Source organism: Cyprinus carpio, chromosome A16, assembly GCF_018340385.1.
Source record: "Cyprinus carpio isolate SPL01 chromosome A16, ASM1834038v1, whole genome shotgun sequence".
Classification (NCBI taxonomy): Eukaryota; Metazoa; Chordata; class Actinopteri; order Cypriniformes; family Cyprinidae; genus Cyprinus; species Cyprinus carpio.
Genome location: NC_056587.1, coordinates 13057240 through 13078232, shown reverse-complemented (window position 1 = coordinate 13078232; position 20993 = coordinate 13057240). Strand labels below are relative to the sequence as shown.

General features: G+C 39.7%; 2 protein-coding genes across 2 annotated transcripts; both read right to left on the bottom strand.

Annotated features, from left to right (window-relative positions):
* Positions 1-8753: 8753 nt before the first annotated feature.
* LOC109083273 (serine/threonine-protein kinase LMTK3-like) lies at positions 8754-17251 on the bottom strand. Its single transcript, XM_042772784.1, has 11 exons — positions 15711-17251; positions 13584-13717; positions 13273-13417; positions 12986-13056; positions 12357-12475; positions 11820-11907; positions 11288-11436; positions 11051-11135; positions 10700-10821; positions 10242-10391; positions 8754-9276 (listed from the first exon to the last, which is right to left on the bottom strand). The coding sequence occupies exons 1-11, from the start codon at positions 15796-15798 to the stop codon at positions 8754-8756; spliced, it is 1674 nt and encodes a 557-aa protein (XP_042628718.1). The 5' UTR covers positions 15799-17251.
* On the bottom strand, positions 17249-20184 carry LOC109083275 (leukocyte receptor cluster member 1 homolog). The gene is made up of 4 exons (XM_019098085.2): positions 19762-20184; positions 19310-19501; positions 18880-19181; positions 17249-17784 (listed from the first exon to the last, which is right to left on the bottom strand). The coding sequence occupies exons 1-4, from the start codon at positions 19891-19893 to the stop codon at positions 17571-17573; spliced, it is 840 nt and encodes a 279-aa protein (XP_018953630.1). The 5' UTR covers positions 19894-20184; the 3' UTR covers positions 17249-17570.
* Positions 20185-20993: the final 809 nt, after the last annotated feature.

The window sequence follows — 20993 nt, the reverse complement described above, 5'->3', positions numbered from 1 at the left end:
TTTCACAGTTTTCATGTTATTTTCACTCCCTCAGCTTCTTACAGAATAATATGAATCCTCTAAATGAAACAGATGTTGAACATGATATAATGATCTGGACTACCTCAGAGTCAGACATTTGCATGAACGATAAGATAAAAAACTAAAAATGAATGAATAAATAAGTCAATTTGTAGTTATGTATGCTGATTCCTCTTTTTTTCATGCCAAGCAATAATTACTGCTTCAAAATAAATAAAGGAAAAGCTAATGTCAAATACATTATTAGAAAATAACACCTGCGTAGAGAGACATCCTAGGACAACTAGATACAGACTGACATCTAGAAATAGCTAAATTAGAGAAAACATTTCAAAGTGTTTGTACCTATGCAAAGACATGTTTGTTGAGTTGGTTATTAATAGGATTAAATGGCAAATAACATAAATACAAAATAAACTAAATATACAGTATACTTAAACTTCTGAAGTGACTTAGGCCAACAGACAAACATATATTAAAAATAAAAAAACAAATGCAGAATAAATAAACAAGTAAAGAAATTAGATACAGAAATAAATAACATTTGCAATTAAAAATACAGTATTAAACATGACAGTTGCAGTTTTATTTTTTTCGTGCATTTCTGTAAGAATACATTTAAAATAAATGTTTTTAAAATGAGTTTGTATTCTGTTGCAATTTCATTTTTAGTTTGTACAAATGCTAAATGAGAACTGCACTGCTGTGATTTGGGAAAAAGATGATTTCCTCCTCAACCACAAACTACAAGAATGTCTGACTGCAATGAGAACAAATTTACAATGTCAATATTTCTAAGCTCACAAATAGACAGGTACTGGTCAGAGAAAGTGCTCCCCTTCATTCAAAGGGAATAAAATACAAACATACCTCAAGAAGCCATGAAAATAGAACAGTTAAGCTGGTACATAATAAGACTCCCATTGCATAGCCGAAAAGTACATGTCAGATTTTACATAACTCCAAGGATTTTGGCTGTTTGGAAGGTACTTTCTATGTGTGGATCTACCACTCCAGCTGCTGCAGTGAGTAAAACCTGGACTGCCTCCAGCCTTTTGAAACGGGAGTCCTTCTTTTTCTTACAGTTCAGTTAAAAAAATAACCTCCAGGAGTCGTCATAGTTACCGATGACAACGGGGGCCACTCATTCACTCCAGGGGCATACATTCTGTCCAGGTGTTTATGGGAACTGTAGTATGTCACACTAAATGTGGGTCATCGGCAGGGCTCACTGTAAACCTTGATGATGAGCCGGAAGTTACTCCAGTTGGAGATCTTGGCTTCACTACATGGTCTTTACTTTTTGATGCCTTGTGGTTGCCTGATCCTGAAAAAAAAATTAGATTAATCAGGGCGGAAGACAAAAAAATGAGACCCAAAATCACAAGTTTTGCATTTGCTCTTTGCAAATAAGGCCAAAATTATCATATCTTCTGCTGATTACACTTACCAAAACCATCAGTGTTGGGGGGCTTTCCATGGGGAGATGAACTAGTAGATCCAGAGCTCAGTTCATTGGTTGGAGTTTCCTGGCAGACACAGAGAAGTAGCAAATCAGATAATGTTTAAAAATGTGAAATTGCAACTGAAGGCACTTTTCTGTATAAACAACACCCTTGACATACCTGATCAAAAAGATAGACTGTGACATCATCAAAAAATGACACATTCCTCCCACGGTCATGGTTCTCTTTGTCCACGGGTTCCTTTGGTGATTTCAACAAGCTGCGCAAACCCACTCTCTTGTCAACATCTGTTTCCGTGACAACGATGACGCGCCTGGGAGACTCATCCTCCTGTTCCTCTTCTTCATCTTCATCTGGATCGCTACCTGTTGAAGCAACCCTCCTCCTTCCCCCTCTGTGCTCTCCCCCTTCCCAGAATCCTCCTTTGGCATTTGGTGAGAGAGGAAGAGAGAGAGAGAGCAGAGGGAGGGATAAGGAGAGACGGGCCAGCTTAGCTGAAATTAGATATATATATATATATATATATATATATATATATATGAGAGAGAGAGAGAGAGAGAGAGAGAGAGAGAGAGATTGTTATAAAAGTATTTACTTTTTTAAAGAACTATGACAATATATAAATTATACAACAGGCCATTTTTTTTTCTGTTTGGGATTTTAACTAGATTCAGAGACTGATGTGATAAAAACTGGATAATTAGCCAAATCGTTCAATTAAAATAAATAATCTTTGGTTTTATTTTATGAGTGTTTTCAGTTCACAGTACCTTTCACAGCTTGATTTGCAGCTGGCAGTGAAGGTGTAACCTCAGGCTGTTCAAGCACAGTCATTCCTTCTGTCTTTGCTTCAGTAGGTTCACTCACAGACACAGGAGAGGAGGGTGGGGTCTCCTCTTTGCTGCTAAGATTAATAATTTACACTAAGATGAAGTCTGTTTTTTACCTTCTTTAACCAAAAAAAGCATTCAGTTAAAAATGATTTGAAAGCAAAGACTGTGGTTACATTAAATGCCAAGAGGACATCACATTCTCTACAGTTCATATTTATTAAATATAGAATATGAGAGACATTATATTATCTCTCTTAGAATAGTATTAAATAGATATATTATCTCTCTCTTAGAATAATGTTGTTTTATTCATCACTTCATCTATTTTCGAAGTATTTCTGGAGCATAACCACACCTCTCATTTTCTTGGAAATCTTTGTTTGCAACATTTTCTTCAGAGGACGAAGTGGTAGAGGCTCCCCAAGGGTGCAGAATCACGCTGTCACTAACTGTAGACCCCCACAGGACATTGGCTTTAACATTTTCACTGAGAGAGTACTGAAGTCTTTCCTCACAAACCTAAAAAAAAGACAGAATTTTTCAGAAATAGCAGAGCATCAATAGAGTACAGGTCAGAGTACTTTTTACTCACCTGCATCATCAGTCCATTTTTTGTCTGCATTTTTGAGAGAGACCTCTGCCCTTTGGAACCATCTACAGAATTGCATGGTGAGAGAGATGTTGGCACAAGCTGCCCCGTTTTCTTTTCCACTGACTGCTGAGCTTCTCCAGGGAAATTTGGAGAAATGTTTTCATATTGGTCTGACTGTTGCAAGACAACCGTGGTACTTTTCGATATCCTGTCAACTTCCTCTTTAAGCTCTACTCTCATCTTCCCCTCTGCATCTGCTGAGTCATGATGATTTATTATGCCACCAGCACCACTAGTTCTTTGCTCTGGATTTCTCTTAAAAGATTCAAGCAGATCTAAGTTTCCTAAAAACAGATCTCCAAGTGTCTCTTCATCCCCAGAAATGCAACACAGTTGCTCCAGTTTTTCAAAATCCTCTAGAGGCTCCTCATCCATGTCCTTCCACTCAGAGATCAACAACTCAGGGATGGAGTTCAGAGAACACTGGGAAAGAGGTGGATGGGCCGCTTTCTTGAACAGGCTATTTTTGTCATCCACAGCCTTTGATTCTGGGTGAATGTGGTTTTCTTTTACGAGAGATGTGTGCAGTTTTTCTCCCAGGTTTGCGGTGATGCCTTTGCTGTGAGTGGTGGTACTGGTGGCAAGTTCTTCAAAAGGCTGATCTAAACAGTTAACATCATCAGAGGAGTCAGACAGCTCCTCATGTCCTTTATTAGATGTTTGATCTGCAGCACAGAACACACTTGAACTGGTCTTGATTTCTATGTGGTGTACTGTATTCGGGAAAGTACTTGGGCCTTGGCACTTACCCACTCCTGCACGTGGGGAAGCAGCACATTCAGAAAGCTCCATTGAAATCAGTGCAGGGGCTGAACACTGAACATTGCTACTATGAATCTTACATGGCTCTGGATCAGTGCTAATGGTGAGATTTGGGCAAGATGGAGAATCTGATCTTTCTTTCTCAAAAAATACATCACTGATTGTGGAAGGACAGTGATTACTGTCAACATTACGTTTATCAGTTTCTGTACTGAGACACTCTGAAATGATTTGGGAACTATCAGCTAAGTCAGTGGTTGAGTTTGACATATCTATTGTGCAGGTTTGATGGTCTTCAAGGGCTGCAACCAATGTTTTGCTTGCTTCAGTCTTGGGTGTCCATGTGGCTTCAGTTTGGTCCCTTTGTACATTGTCATTATCAGTAGAAAGAGATTCTTTGTGGCATTGTAGAGGTTCCAACTCATCAGTTGAAGCATTTGTAATAGAAAACGAGGGAGAGTGAGTCATACAACCTCTTACACCCACTATGTTTTCGTGACTGTCAAACTCTTTATTATCTTTATCCCCAAACAATTCACCTCCCACATAATTTTGTAAGCATGTCTGGGTATCAATCACCACCTCAACAGGTCTGTGTTGTACAGGTGCCTCCAGTTCTGGGTTCTCCAGATTCTCAGCTTCCATCTTTATATTGCTAGTATAGCACTCTGGTGTTCCATTTTCCATGTCTGGATTTTCCATGTTCTCCTCTTGCTGAAAGTCGAGCCTTTCTACAAGTGCCTGCTGAGCTTCCTTTCCCACTAGAAAGGATCAGCCTCTCATGTGGTGGATAATCAGCCCGTCCTAGCTTCTCGTCATTAAATGCATCTTCACATATTCTCTGAGTAGAGGGATGAGACTCACTATCCGCAAGCTCATCATTTGCTTCAGATTCCCAAAATTCATGACTCACCATTAAATGTTCTTCCTCCCCCCAGGCCTTTTTTCCAAAATTTGGGAAGAGTTCTGATCCAAGCCCTGCTTCTGGTGTCCGAGCTTCAGCTACAGCCCACTGGTCATTTTCTACAGGCCAAATGTGAAGTTCTCTCTGCTTAAATGTTTGGCAGTTGAATTCCCCTCTCATAGTTTCCTCCGTACTGTAATCTTCCTCAAGGGCACTCCACAACTCCTTCTCTTTCAGTTCAAGACCCATTGAGGCACCTCTGCTGAATTCATCAGAATTTTCATCTTTTGAGATCTCCATACTGCTGGCATTCTCATCTGCAGCATTTTTGGGGGATTCCTTGACAGTGAAGCAGAGCTCCCCTACAGCTAGCTGACTTTCAGACCTTTCCTTTGCCTGTTCATCCTCACACTCTTCTAAATATGAGAGGTTTCTCAAGCCTAGTTCATTTGCATCTGCGTCTTGGATATCAAGCTTACCCTTCTCGCCTCCTGTAGGTTGTTCAGCTTTTGTCTCAGACCAGATGAATTGGGTCAAGCCACATTTGGTGTCATCATTGCTGAGCTTTGTGTTTATCTCAGGGCTGGTGATGCATTTAGAATAATCAGACTGAAAGCTATAAAACCGTGATAACCTGGATTTACTTTTGTCTGATGACTGTTCATCAACTGGGAATTCAGGTGATGTACAACGTGCCTCCGTATTTTTCGCTGTTTGCAAATATGAGCAATGTTCAATGAGTTGCTCTTGACAAACTGGTCCAGAAATGGGTTTTTGAGGCTCTGAGACCATGTCAGCAAGCAGTCTAGGATCTGTAGCACCTGAATCATGAAGCATTCTTTCTTTCGAAAATGTGTGAGACATGAACAGCTCACTATTTTTAACTAGAGAGGAGTTTTGGATGTTAAGGTAGCCGTTGCTAAATGGAACTCCCTTATTTGGCTCATCCTGTCCACTGGAGAAAAACCTGGCAATAAACTCAGCATTGCATTCGCTCTGAGAATCTCCTGAAATGACAGCACCTTGTTTGAGACCCTTCTCTACATCAGCTCTCTCATTCGAACCCCACAATCCCTGCATATCTTGTTTCATCTCCACTTCCTTTTCTAAATGATCCAGTAGTCCTTCATCCTCAATCTTTTCCTCAATTCCCATCAATATTCCTCGCTCTCCTGTTTGAACACTACCTGGACGAGAAGGGCCAACTACATCAGTGCCTCTTCTGCTTAAACCCTCTCCACCATCCCAGTCACTGTCAGAGAAGTAAGCTGAATCTCGGTGTGGTGTTTCAGTTCCCAGGGCTCTCCATCCACTGCTTCCCCCACCCAACCAGGAATCTCCAGGTGTGAGGCAGTCTAGTGAACTAGAGGTCAAAGGTGACAACATAGAATCTGTGGGGGTCATGGTGGAAAGTGACTGATCAGAGTTGGGTTCATGCACCATAGGCGAGTAGAACGCATCTGTGCTTGATTCATTCAAGGAGAATGAAGAGTCACTTGGAAGTATTTGCTCTTTTGCCATTTTCATGTCTTTATCATGACACCCAGTCCTTAAACTAGTGTCCTTGTCAGGCAAATCAGTTTGTTCAAGGGATTTAGAGGATGTTTCCATTTGCAAGTTGGCTGTGGGGCAGTCTTGACTCACATATGAACTGTATTCCCTCTCCTTTGTAGAGCTTGGGCCACCTGCTGAATTACTGTTTTGTGAAGGATCAAGGAAAGTCGATTCATTTGGCCTCTCATTTAGATTTTCTGGCAGTTTCTCATTGTGTACATTTTCAAATGTTGCATTTGATGTCATCACCTCAATTTCAGTTGAAACACTGTGATTGTTTTTCTGTGTTAGTTCTTTTGGCTGAATAAAAATGCTCTTCAAATAATTTTCATCTACGCTTCCAATTCGTGTATCATCAGTGATTAGATTTTTGTCACAACTCAGTGTACCATTAACATTGTGCATATTTCTGGGTTCTGCTGGACCATCCCTTACACAGTCATGCTGACTGTGAGACTCTTGAGAATTTTGGTTCTCTTTTATAATGGGAGATATCTGCTCCAATAGAGGCCCATTTTTAGGCAGTACTTCTGAGGGAGGAAAATCATTAAGGGGATGCTTCTCTGGCTCCATTTCAGGTGAAAAGTGACTGACTGGAGTTAATTTCTGAGCTGATTCAAGATTGTGTAAATCAGATGCAATCTGAAGTACTGGAATTTCTGGACGCATAGCAACTTTTATTTCACTCCTTTTCGCCCGCTTGGTGACTTGAGCATAAATTGCTTCTTTTGTGTCACCTGGCAGCTTTCCTGCTCTTGCTCTTTCTGATTCAAACTGTATTGTCTGAGACGATTCTGGGTCAATGCATATTGATTCATACTCAGGAGACAATGGAGTAGGTGATACACTCTCTTCCTTTTTGCGTTGCCTTGTAATGATTTCAGTCAGAAATGTTTCAGCAGATTGAATCTCCTTCAGAAATTCCTCTCTTGTCATTTCCCCTTTCTTCGGCTCAGGTTCAACACTCTCAATAGATATTTCAGAGAGCACGAAATGAGACTTCTTCATCGCTGATGAAAAAGCCTCCTCAGCTTCTGCATACACTGGCAAATCTGAGGGATGTGCAAAAGGATGAGGAGTAGTTCCAAATCTGGAAACCGGGGTGCCACCTTCGCCATCATATGCATCCTCACAATCTGACACAGATGTCTCAATCTCTGTAAGGAACAAATCTCTCTTTTTGGTACTGCCTTCATACCCAGGCAGGAAGTCTTTGTCTGAGGCCCAAGCCTGTGTGGATGAGTCAAGTTCTGAGAGAAGAGACTGGGATCTCCGCATTCCTTTATCTTTCCTTCCATCACTTTCTCGTGCCCATGAGCTTTCTCCATCTTTCATGTCCATGGAGTCATTGGAGATCTCAGTCAGAAACAAATGTATGGGAGATTTCCTAGCAGCTGCAACTCGCTCACGTTGCATGACTGCATCTTCCTTCCATATGGCCAGCAGGATAGTGGCGAGGCGGGATTGTGTTCGCTTCATTCCCCTTGAGAAAAACTCGGCCGTAGCTGGATCGGGTTCATCAGCCAGGTTGGTGTGCTGAATAGTTGTGCCACTGCTGGATCTATGCGGTGACATGAAAGGTGAATCGTCATCATCGTCTTCATCGTCCTTTGAGAGCTCCGGACTAGAGGATGATGTTCTCTCAATTTTTGGAATTGTGGATTGGGATCGAGTCATTCTGTAGGAGGACTCATTGTCTGTAGTGTATGTCTCTGGACCATCTCTTGAATTATACAAAGACTGAGACCGTGTCATGCCTCTGTCAGCATGTCTCCTATCAGTATGGTCACAGCTTAGTGGGTCTCTTTGTATGTGCATCACATTGTATCTGGAATATGTCTCTGAAGAGTACTTTTGACCCTTTTGGAGTCTATAGTGGGGAGGGAGAGGTGGAGGACAGGTTTGAGGTGGGAGGAACAAGGAGTGACTGCCAGAAGATGGTGGAATAGAAGGAGAGAGTGATGGAGATGGGGGCAGTGTCTGATGAGTGCGATTTAAGCCCAAATGGTCAAAATTTACTTTTGACAGTGAACTTATTAGTAAAGAATCAGAGGTCTCAACTTTGCCTGTTGGGAACGAGGATCCAGGGTAGATGTCTAACCCGTATGTTCTTGCGTAACCTAGTGGAGGAGCAGGCAGGGGCCGTGAGTGTAGATGGCTGCCAGAGGACATGGACATTGAACGAGGTTTAGGCGGGAGGATGGGTGCTTGAGGACCAAGGGACTTTTGGTTTGCTTCAACATTTATAACAGCGTAATCTGTCACTCGGTTACAGCTCTCCTTACTAAACTCAACCAAGCCAGTGTTTGTAACCATAACCTTTACCTCACTGCATCTGACAGTCTGAGATGTGCCTCTCGCAAAGCCATCTTGCTGATTGAAAGATGGTCTGTCTTTTCCAGTAGTCCCTGTTTGAAGCTCGACCAGCTCCAGATCTCCAGAACACACAGAATATTTTTTAAACGAGCGCCCTTTTCCTAGACTAGGGGACTTATCCTGGGGAGTATGCTCTTCCAGGCGAATGTAATACTCGCTGGCCAGTGAAGGGCTGCGGGCACTGATCACGGGGACGACGGTCGGTGTGTCCAAGGTTTGCCTGTGGCCAGAATTGGGTGTCGGTATTGGTTGAGGAGGAGGAAGTGGTTTGTACCCTCTCCTGCATGGGCCCTTTCCCAGAAGTATTCAAAGTTTAACCCTTTGCTGGTCTCTGTTACAGTAAGAATGTCATCTAGCTCAGATGTAGGAGAGATCATATTGTCCACAGGGTCCAAAAGTGGAAAGGAGTTTCCGTTTTCTCTGAGGCAGCCATCCTCCCTCCCATACTCTCTCTCCCTCAGAAGTTTGTGAGCAGCTGACTGAAAAGCTGGGGGCCGGAGGGCATCCCATCGTCTTTCAAACGACTCATCACTCTCTCCTCTCCTTCCTTCTCCACTGTCTTCCTCATAATCCTCCTCATCGTCATCCCTTCTAGCACTCTTACGACTTCCTTGTTCTGCGGCAAGGAGAGAGGAGAGTAGGAGGAAGACTTTGTTGACCGTTGGCCGCTGGGATGGGGGTAGCCAGCAAGACTGCATGACCTCGTACCTAATGAAATATACAAAAATAGTTCACATATTAGTATGTGACATTATATACTACATATTTTACTTTATTAAGATTACAAATCCTGTTTCATTTTTCTCTCATTTTATTTTTTATTCAAATTTTTAGTTCAGTAAGACAAAATACACTCAAGAATCATTGATTTAAAGTTTTTTTTTTTTTTAAACCGGGAAACAAGTAAAAATAATTTTAATGCTAGTTATGAAAAGGGACATTTTCGCAAGTACTATTAATTTCTGTAAGTGTAAAACATTTGGTCAGTGGCGGCTCATCAAATTTTGAGGTGAAAATGGGAGGAGGACTATTTAATGTTAATAAAATTCACAATTAATTTCAGTTCATATCTCAGAATGTGTATTTTTTTTTGTAATTTCACAGTTGTAATACCATAAAATGTTAATGAAGTCGGAAAGCGCTGCATTTCTATCGTGAATGTGCCGAATCTGCTGATGTAATTACAACCGCTAGGTGATAGAGAAGAGTAGTGGGAGGCGGGGGAAGAGCTGAGCTCTCATGCCTCCGTTGGTAAAAAAATTAGCCAATCAGCATTGAGTGTTCACTTTCAGGGAAACCACGTCTTAGCTGGATATAGAATACAGCAGTCGGCTTAATTAAATAGCAAAACAGGCAGCTCTCTAACACAAACTTTTAGGAAGGAATGGATGTTTGCTTCAGGTGATAGAACAGTTAAGTGATATTATATTATCTTGTTGTATGTGTGTCGTTTTCTTTATGTTTTTTGACTAAAAGCAATCAAAAAGCCGTTTTAAAGTGGTTAAGCAAATAATAATAATAATCGGCAGGGATCCCAGACCAATACAATAAGTGTGCCTCCTCTATTTTAAAACCCACGAGCCGCCCCTGCATTTGGTAGGTGAATCTGAACTCTATATCTGCATCTGCTTGCAGATACTGTTTATCTAATTAAAGACATTAAAAATACTGACCAATAGTCTGCATGACCGAGTTTGAGGCGAGGTTGAGCCAGAGTGATCTGTCGTTCCCTGATAACAAAGGTGAGAACCTCTTCATCGCTCAGGTGTCTGTGGGGCTGAGCCCCAAATTCAAACAGCTCCCATATCACAACACCCAGAGACCTGTCAGTTGTCACATGAAGGGAAAAAAGTGGTTGAAGTTACTGAAGAGTAGCACAAGTGATAGACTGGGATAAAATTCAGGAAATTAAACAAGCTGACAACTCAGAATATAAAGTCAAAATATTATACACTATTACTAAAGTTAGAGTATATTGTCTCATATTGTTTTATCAAAGTCCCTAAAACTGTTTTTATAATAATAATAAAAAAAGCTAACTCCATAACTGTTATTTTTTATTTATGTGCTATTATTGGACTCTTCCATTTAAATTTCCATTATTAATATATTTGTCTATAATTTTACATACCACACATTGCTGGTTTTGGTTTGATCAGTGACAATCAGATTCCCGCGAAACTCCTCTAGAAGTTCAGGGGCAATCCAGCGAAGAGGTATCCACAGTTTGTCTGGCGTTAGATAGTAATCCTCCTGTTTGTGTAAAATATGGAAAACCACATTATCAAAGTTCCTAGTAAAGAAGCTAAGCTGCTCTAAAACTATCTATATGCTGATTATGCAGCATGAAATATTTGTTTTGAATACTGCCAAATCATCTTCTATAGTGAACAGAAAAAAAACCCTAAGACACCGATTGATTGAGGTCCTGCTCTATAAAATCTATTTGAAGTGGAATGATGTTTAGAGATTGTTTAAATACCTTATATTGATTATGCGAGAGGCCATAGTCTCCAATCCGAACAGTAAGATCTGAAGTGAGGAGGCAGTTCCTCAGTGCCAAATCACTGGAGAACACAGACAAACAGAGAATAGTATCAACATTTTTGATATCTCTCCATTTTTTATTTTTATTTTTATTTATTTTTTTTACAAATGCTTTATCTGTCAGTCACATGATCCTGAACACTTTTAAAGTTAAAGATTTCCTCAGTCTTACCTGTGAATGTAATTGTTCTCATGGAGATGCAAGAGACCTGAGGTGATCTCATATGCCATTCGTTGTAAGGTCAAGAGGTCTCTGTTTAACAGGTCAGGGGTCATCCCATCAGACTTCCTCTGAGCTCTTAAATACCTCTTCAGGTCACCCTGTGGATAAAGACATAAAAATTGAAAATCCAGAAAATTATTTGATACAGAAAATAGGATCAAATTCCTAATTAAAAGCACTAAAACAATTTATGATAACAGAATACACTGGTACATTTCAATTTATTTCAGTCTTATGAGTACACAATGGGCCTTGTTCATGAAACATGCAGAATTAATTTCTATGAATATTGAATTTTCAAAAAATACACATTAACTATCTAATCCAATACATCACAAATCCATTGTTACATAAATTGGTTCACAGGGGAAGTTGTGGCCTAGTGGTTAGAGAGTTTGACTCCTAACCCTAAGGTTGTGGGTTTGAAAAAAAAAGAGATCTAAAATTGGTCTCAAATTGGTCTCCAAATCTGGGTTCTCACCAGTTGACAAAACTCCATGACCAGGAGGAAAGGAACGCTCTCACTGCATTGGCCCAAACATTGGAGAATATTCGGATGCTGAAGGCTTCTGTGAGGTGAGAAAAAAAAATCATTAAAAATTAACTGTATTGTCAAAATTCTTGTAAACATAAGTTATAAAGGGTTAGAGGGAGAAGAGAAAGGAAGATGGCAAATGTAATTAAACTACAACTTTGGTCTAATAAATAGATCTATAAATTTTTCAGCATTCCCGGGCACATCTGGGCCCATACACATCATGTGTGTATGTATTTATGTCCAGTGCTCAAATGAAACCTTCCTGGCCATCACAAGCCATTGTAATGCAAATAAACGAGGACAAAAATAAGGTAATCCATTGCTTGAATGAGCAATTTGATTGCTAGATAAGTGTGGAATAATAGCCTCAATAAAAAGCAGCAGAAATTTCCACCAATATAATTTTAAAAAATGGACTAACTAGAAAAAACAACAATCAGCAAGACATAATGCCAGCCAGAGAAACCCAGTCTGTCTGACCTGTATGGCTCGGACTCTGCCAAGAACTTCCTCTGCTCCAGAGGACTAGCACTGACCCTCAGCTCCTTCACCACAGCCTGATAGGAGCTGCAGTCACACAGCACTTCAGCCAATATCACCTACCAGAGACAGATCAAACAGATATACCAGAAAAAAAGAGAAAAGTTTTCTATGCTATATCTGTACAAATGAAAAAGAGGAAAAGAAAGTATTTAGAATAGTACAAAAATAAAATTAAAATAACTGCAGAGTGTGGACATATAGACCATGACAAACATGTCAAACAGACTACAAATTCAGGTCAGTGTAATTATAGATGGTCATCAAGTAAGAAAGTGATCTTTAAGCAGCTGAAAATGAGACCACAGCCTTAAAATCATATTTTACACTATGAAACACTGATTCAGAAGCCTCAGCTTCAAGTGCATATACATACTTAAATTAAAACAAATTACTTTCTTCTAGTTTTATGTTTACCTGAAACAGCCTACATAAAGAGGTATGTAAAGAAATTCTAATAATTATAATACTACACCTTTCAAATTTCTTGGGTACCCCCACCAACATGGGTTTCCATTATTGTTAGTTACAATTCAAGCTGTTCCTGAGATTAAAAATGGTTTGTTTACCTTCCCAAACCAGCCATTTCCAATCTCTTGCAGGTAGTTGAGAGTGTGCCTTCGGAAACATTGGGAGCTGTCTGTGGGATTCAATAAGACTGTTAAAGAGAGTTGTGTGTGTGTGTGTGTGTGTGTGTATATGTGTATATATATATACATATATATGTATATATGTGTGTGTGTGTGTGTGTGTGTGTGTGTATGTATGTATGTATCTGTACAGTGACAGTTTACTTGTAACTTACGAACACGTTATGGAGTTAGATGTGCATATTGCCCTTAGTAAATGGGTTTACCTGTGCCATTCGGTAGAATGTGGCAGTTCTTATCCCGCAGTGGAAGAGTGTAGACCTCCGGTAGTGATGGACAGGAGGACAAACTGTCCTCAGGAACAGGGCTGGATGCCCCAGAGCATTCTTCCCCTTCAGCATTATCAAACTCCTGAAAGAGAAAGGTGGAGGTGGAAAATATAAAAAAGAAGATATTTAACCACCATCAGATAAACAAGAAAACATATATTTCATGCTGATTCATATTAGTAACACCCACGTTATGCAAAATTCAAATAAACCTACATGTATAAAAAACACACACCAAAGAGACTTACATTGAAACCCACACCTCCTCTCTTACAGCAAAGGCAGGTGAGAAGCAACAGAACAAAAGAGACCAGCCCAGAGCAGGAGATGAGAATAATCACATAAGGGGGAGGAGAGAGAGAGCCGTCCCGGGACAGAGAGACTGAGGAAAAAAAGAGGGTAGAGTTTTACATATCCAGCCTTAAAAATACTAAGGGATTGCTCCATAGATAGATAGATAGATAAAAAGAGAGTGTTAAAAGAGAACTTGTAAATATTCCTAACAGGGAAAGATTGAAAAGGGCAGCGTTACATTCAGAACATAGCACAGGAATCCAATGAAGTGTTTTCATTGCACAAGGGGGAGAAAGTACAGAGAAAAGCAGAGGAACTCAGAATAGATCACCTTCAGTTTGGGTTTAGGGAGGGGTTTGAGAGTTGAGGTTTAAGGGAAGCAAAGGAGAGAAACCAGAGAGTCATCATACAAGACATTTCTTGTACTCGTCACTATTGAAGAAAGGAAGGTATTTGGAGTTTTGTTTGGGGTAGGGCCTTTTTTAGGGGGAGGGACTGGATTATTGAAAAGATTCGCTGGGTCAGAAGGAGAGGTGCCATACTTGATTTTGTACCTCAATTTGGCCGTTTGTTTTAGGAGAGCCATCTGTAGAGAAGAGAAGGTGGGGAGGAGGGCAAGGATGTTAAATTCCTTTGGCATTGTGATTGCTAAGATTGAATATCCACTACTAAAATATATTTAACTGATTCGAAACCTCATTGTTTATTCATCAATGTTAGCACACATGCCATTTGCTAGAGAATACCTCCCTTTTATTAGCTTTCTTCATTTGCAAAAAGTAATGTAACTTTTAAAGGCGACGGGCCAAGGTTTTCTTAAAATAGCATAGGCACCACAAAGACATTTTTGGACACATAAGGACTGACAGCAAGGACCTGGTTGAAGCTGGGAAAGGCTGTTAAAAAAGAGTCACAAGCAGTCATAAAGGTCTGTTGTGTGAACAGGTCATTTGAGGTTGTGCTCATTTAAACTTATAGATGGTATTTTCAGGAAAATTACAGAAACCAAAATATCATTGCATCTATTCTCAATGATGAAGTTGTAGATGTTATTATTAACGATAACAATAAATACTATTTTTTTTTTTTACAATTATTTTCATATGATAATACATAATATATCATTATGATTTTTATAATTGTTATTTACAAATAAAAAATAATAGCTATCTCACAAGTCAGCAACCTATATTGCTCTCGTTTCATGGAGAATATAGTACAGCTTTATAATTTCAAAATATCACATGATGTCAGAACACTCGAACATTATGTATGTTGCCAAAGATCAATGCATAGGCTAGAAGTAAAAAAAATGCACATTAAAAATCACAAACACAAATGCCACGTTTTCAATTAATAGTCATGCGTTTTGCATTCAAGAATCACCCCGCGGAATTCGTCCGCTTGAACTATATGGAAATATATAGGCTACTGAGCAGGTAACAGTGTGAATACACGAAGGGTAATATTATTCATCTGATAACCTGTTATTGTTCGAGGGACAGTGGGCAGACTTTGGCAGACACGGACCTGTGCGCAGTTCCCGTCTTTGACCATATGGTTACGCATACTGCATACGAGAGAACACACAAATAAACACACGGGCCTGTTGGCACATTGTGTTCATGATACTGCTAAAATAACGCGCGGAATAAAACATCCGACATAATAAAACGCCGCAGATGATGCAGTTCTGCGAACAGCTAAAACAGGGAAAATCGCATTATGTAAAATAATGATTTACCTAAGGCCCATAGGTAAAATAACATAAAGGAGAGATGTTTTGCAGGCCCACAATGAAGAATCATACATGCGTACCAGAATACCAGCCAGACACCTTTATTATCATCAGTGCAGGATCTACTGGGCTCAATACACATATATAGTGCCAATATGAAACTTAGATCTAATAGATATGATTGAATTATGAAATAATAATTAGCGTCGCCATACATGATTCACCCCCATCCAGAAATATAAAATGCTCTCAGAAGACTGTCACATTATGCCTTATTCATTCCGCGTCTCATCGCCGCCGCCTCCCCCCGAGCGCATCAACGCCATCGGAACGACACGCTCACCTTCCTTCTGCGGGGCTCCCAGTGCTCTCTCCGGGTTGAAGTACGACATTAGCCCAACCAGAACAATCACCCAGCACTGCAGTGACATAGTCGCGCGGTCCACGGAACCACCATCCGAGCGACGCTGTCAATGTTACCCGCCGCGCGTCTGGCTCCCCTCTAATAAAGAAGCGTCTCCTTGTTGTGCAAGGCTGATGCCCTCCTTTAATCCGCAATTAAACACGGTGTGAACGCTCTTTTGTGTCAGCTTAATCCCGCGAGCCGCATCCTCACCAGCGCGCTGTTACTATTCCATGCTCATCGAGTCCCATCGGTCGAAAACGGGCAGAAAATACCAGTGAAGTCATTCTATTGGTTCTATATCCAATCCTATATAGTGTGTCAGTATCATGTGAGTGGTCCAGCTATGTTTTCTTCCAAGAAACCTCTCTACGTCAGACGCAACCGAGCTTGCGCTATGATCTCTGTGGAGCGGCGCGCGCCTCGCGGCGATTTTCTTAGGTAGACGTTGCCTCGCAATCGAACGATTACGCCATGTCTTCCGCTCAGGTACCTGCTGCCGACCAACAAAAGCGTTTGTTTATGGGACTGGAGAGAACGTCAACGCCCCCGTGTCTTTGCTTTGGGTATCACTGCATCAAAAGCCCCCTAAATCGGACCACCTCCACGGAGCGGTGACATGACCCGTTTGGGAGGACAGGTGCACGGAGCGCGCAGTAGAAGCCTTCAAATTAATAACATGCAAATCTCTGTCTGTACCTGGAAAAGGCCAAATATTTTCACCAGAAAGGTTAAAGGTACATTAAATGCCTTAAATACCAACTATTTTTATAATCTCATCCTCCAAGCAGTCGGGTTTTTTTTGTCCCACAAAACATATTTGCTTGGAGTGAAAACAGTACATATGTATTAATTCACAAAATTCATGATTGTACTTTATAATATGAACCACCAAGGATAAAGAATAGCGACAAATGGCATAATAAGTATTTCTAGTGGCAGCTTTAGATGGCATTTCCACAATATATGACTGATACATATTGCACAAAAATTTATATTCTACGAAATAGTGTATACTTCTTTTCTGCACTGTACTAAGCGCCTCCACACATATTCTGTGACATTTCCATGTGTTTCTGTACAATTGTTTGAAGAGACTGCTATGGATTTTTTTTTTTTTTTACAAATATATATCATTGTGGTATAATCTCAGATAAACCTTCCTCTAAACTGTCACATAAAAACAAAATTTCATCGCTTCACATCAGAGTTGGTTGGCTGATGTCTTAATGCCATGCTAGCTTCCCTGTCTATTCATGTAACAAGTAACAAACTGAAACAGTATAAAAGAGCTATTTAAAAAACCTATATCAAGGTTTAAAAGTTTGCTTTAGATAAAAACTCTAATATAACCTTTTGCAGCTTATCCCAGTTATGCGATAATAGGGTATAATGAAGTCTTTACACAAGAGGGGCACAAAATATTTTATGGACTCCAATTTTAGCAGCAGACAGAAAATGTTCTTTGTCTCAATGGCTTCTCCACGTTTTCTGATGCCTTAGAATTGTTCAGGAAAACCTTCATATCCTACAGATCATAAGATGACATTTTTATAACACTCAACACTTAATCACTCGTGTGCTGTGAACACAAACAAAAATGAGGATTTCTTGTTTGACCATTTTTTCCAAGACATCTGATGCCAATAAAAGTGTTGCAGAGGCCAGATCGATGGCGTTTAGGTACAGTAGTAATCAGTCATTTTAAATGGTCTTCACACTTTGCATGTGGCTAATTTCTTGTCCGACCACACAACAGTTCTGTGATTTCTAGACTTATTGAATCAATGCCTTTGTAAGCTAATAAAAGCCATACTGATCTCGGTCTCTCCTTTGCCTTTTCCGTGCCAATTCAGGGAAGTAGGCACTGTTGTATGGTCTGTCTCTATCCCCCATCTCTCGCTCTTGCTCTTTTTCTTTCCCGCCTCCGCTCCTCTGATCCAGTAAAGCCTTTGTCCTTTTCCTCTCCTCCGCTTCTCTCTGCAGTCGTTCAGCCCGTAATCTCTCAACTGAACTGTCATGAGAGGAAAAGAAATCATTTTAGGACAAAAAGATTGACAAACGTACACAAGTTACTATTGCAGAGGGCATCTACTGATGCATATTTGAACTTGTTTGCAAGGGGAACAATTCTCAGAGTGTAATTTATATAATACTTTGGCTTTGTTTGTAATTCTAGACTGCATTACACAACAGAAAAAGTTTTTAAGTTATTTAAACATGACATCAGGAAGATATCTGAAGGCAAAAACATACCAATTATAAATGCATACACACTACTGTTCAAAAGATTTGGATCAGCAAGATTTATACTTTTACTCAGCAAGAATGCATTAAATTCAACACAAGTGAAAGTAAAGACATTCATATTGTTACAAAATATTTCTATTTCAGATAAATGCTGTTCTTTTGATTCATCAACTAATCCTGCAAAAAATGTATGATAGTTTCCACAAAAATATTAAGCAGCACAACTGTTTTCAACATTGATTATTTTTTTTAAGATTTATTTTTTGCCATTTCTGCCTTTATTATGCTAGGACAGTATGTAGACAGGAAACAAAGTGGGAGAGAGAGAGGTGGAGGGCATCAGGAAAGGTCCGCGAGCCAGGACTCGAACTCAGGACGCCTAAAGTGCAACAGCGCTATATGTTGGCGCACTGCTCACGAGGTTATTGGCGCCAGCAAAAAAACATTTCTTAAGCATAACATCAGCATATTAGAATGGTGTCTGAAGAATCATGTGACACTGAAGATTGGTGTACTGGCTGCTGAAAATTCAGCTTTGCCATCATAGTAATAATTTACAATTTGAAATACATATAAAAAAAGTTATTTTACTATATTTTTGATCAAATATATGCAGCTTTGGTGAGCACAAGTCTTCTTTCAAAAACATTAAAACATTTTACCAACCCCAAATTTTCGTAAAGTAGCGCACAAACATCTATACATCAAATTCTTACTGATTGCAAACACTCATGGTCACGTTTTCACTTTCAAGAACCCACTGAGTGAATGTACTGACATCTGAAGTAAGACTAAATTGTTGTGTAGCCAGGCAAGAGGCTTTATTGGTATTGACAGAAATAGAAAATTTATTTCACACCTCTCTCCACTCCTCTTCTCTCCTCTGTACTTCTTCTCCTTCTTCTTATGCTTTTTCTCCTTCCCGTCCTTCACTGCCAGTGCTTTCTTCATTTCTTTAAGAGGATCCAAACCGTCTTTTAGCTTCCTGTCTCTCTTTTCTTTCTCCTCTTCAGTTATTGTTCTTGGCTTGTTGTTGCCTTTCTCTTTCTTGTCTCTATCTTCTTCCTTTTCTTTTCCACATTTCATGTACCAGGGAGTCACTTCTGTTCCAGGAGCTGGACCTAAAGACACTAAAAGACCAATAGCACGTTCCTGCTTCTCCTAAAACAAAATATCACAAAAACACCCTTAAATCACCATTTTAAGTCATCTGTGTGCAGTATAAAAAATAATATTCTCAAATCTTAAAATTGTAGGTAAAAATGAGTTTTTGTGTCTTTTTGTTACACCTTCTCTTCCTTCTTCTCTTTGAGGTATTCTGCATTTCCTTTCTTTTCAGATGAGTCCTCTAGAGGAAACAGATTTAGGTGTTCTATCTCTCGGGCTCCTCGGCTTGTCTCTGCCGTCTCTCCATCCTCTGTTCCTTTCGCTGTCTGCTGAAGGGCTGCTTGAGATTTCTTTCTCAAATACTCGGTTCGAGCCTAAGGGATCATGGGACAGATGGATAGATCAGAAATCAACATTCAGCTCAAAACTCAAGCCATAAGGTCAAATTTCATTTTAAACATGCATTATAATTATGACACATGCCATGCAAACAAAGACAAAATACACTTTTTTTTAAGTAATGCTGTGAGGTCAAATTCGATACGTCATGTCGTGGTCACAGAGTACAGGAGGGGATGAGAATGTAGTAAATTAACCTAGAAACAGTGGAAGGATGCTAGGTTGCTATGGTTACCTCTTGCTCTGCGCGTTCCACTCGCCGCTGAATCTCGCGTTGTTCCTCTGCTGCTTGGGCCTCGTCGCGGCGCACGCGCGCAATGTTGTCCTTATTGCGCACATGCCAGCTCTTTTTGGGCAAAATGTTCATTATGTAATGCTTCAGAGAGCAGTGAAACAGAAAAATGTAGCTGTAGTCTCGTAGCAAGTTCGTCAGACCACATACACGATCCAATAAATGAGGCTCGTCGACTTACTACGCTAGGAAATTCAAACTCGCCAATGAATCCCTAAGTAAGTTAGATCCGTTTCATCCATACTGAATATTCACAACAAAACACAAGTAAACAGCGTTCGAAAAAAATATACCAACTCGATGGTACAGAAAAAAAGCTTTGGAAATACCGGAAGTTGTCGTGGCGTGACTACGTCACACGTAAAACGTTTGTGACGCAGTGAATAGTCATGTGCTACATGTAGGCTACCACATGAGGGCGCGGCTAAAATCCTCAACGACAGCCTTTTGTTTGCCAGGGAAACAATTTCAGAATTTATGTAGTACTTGAATATATCATAACGCTCAGCAATTTATACTGATAGTGTATTTTAATTATTTCTCTTTGAAAATGCTTTAAAGAATGCACAACAAAATGCGTTGTAATGGTCTTTTAGCTGTTTGTGTTGTTTTAATGGTTAACAAAGACTTAAAAATAAATAAATATTACTTTATACTTAAGTAGGTGCAGCATAATAAAACCTGGGATGCTGTGCATAGTGTACATTATGCATAACTGAAGTTTTGAGTGGCAAAAATCGCAAAGTATTTAATAGGTACACTGGCTCATGAACATGCATTTATTTGATAAAGAAGACTTCTGCTCATTAAAAAGGCTGCATTAAAAAACGTCACACGCACGCAAGCACGCACGCACGCACACACACACACACACACACACACACACACACACACACACACATATATATATATATATATATATATATATATATATTATTATTATTATTAAAATATAAAATAACCATTTACTATTTTAACATTTTAAAATGAAATAGTGATGTGATGGCAAAGCTGAATTTTCAGCAGCCATTATTCCAGTCTTCAGTGTCACATGATATTTCAGAAATCATTCTGATATGCTGATTTGGTGTGCAAGAAACATTTCTTAAATTTTTTTTTCAGGATTATTTCAGGAATAGAGAACACTAAAACATAAATATTTTGTAACATTATAA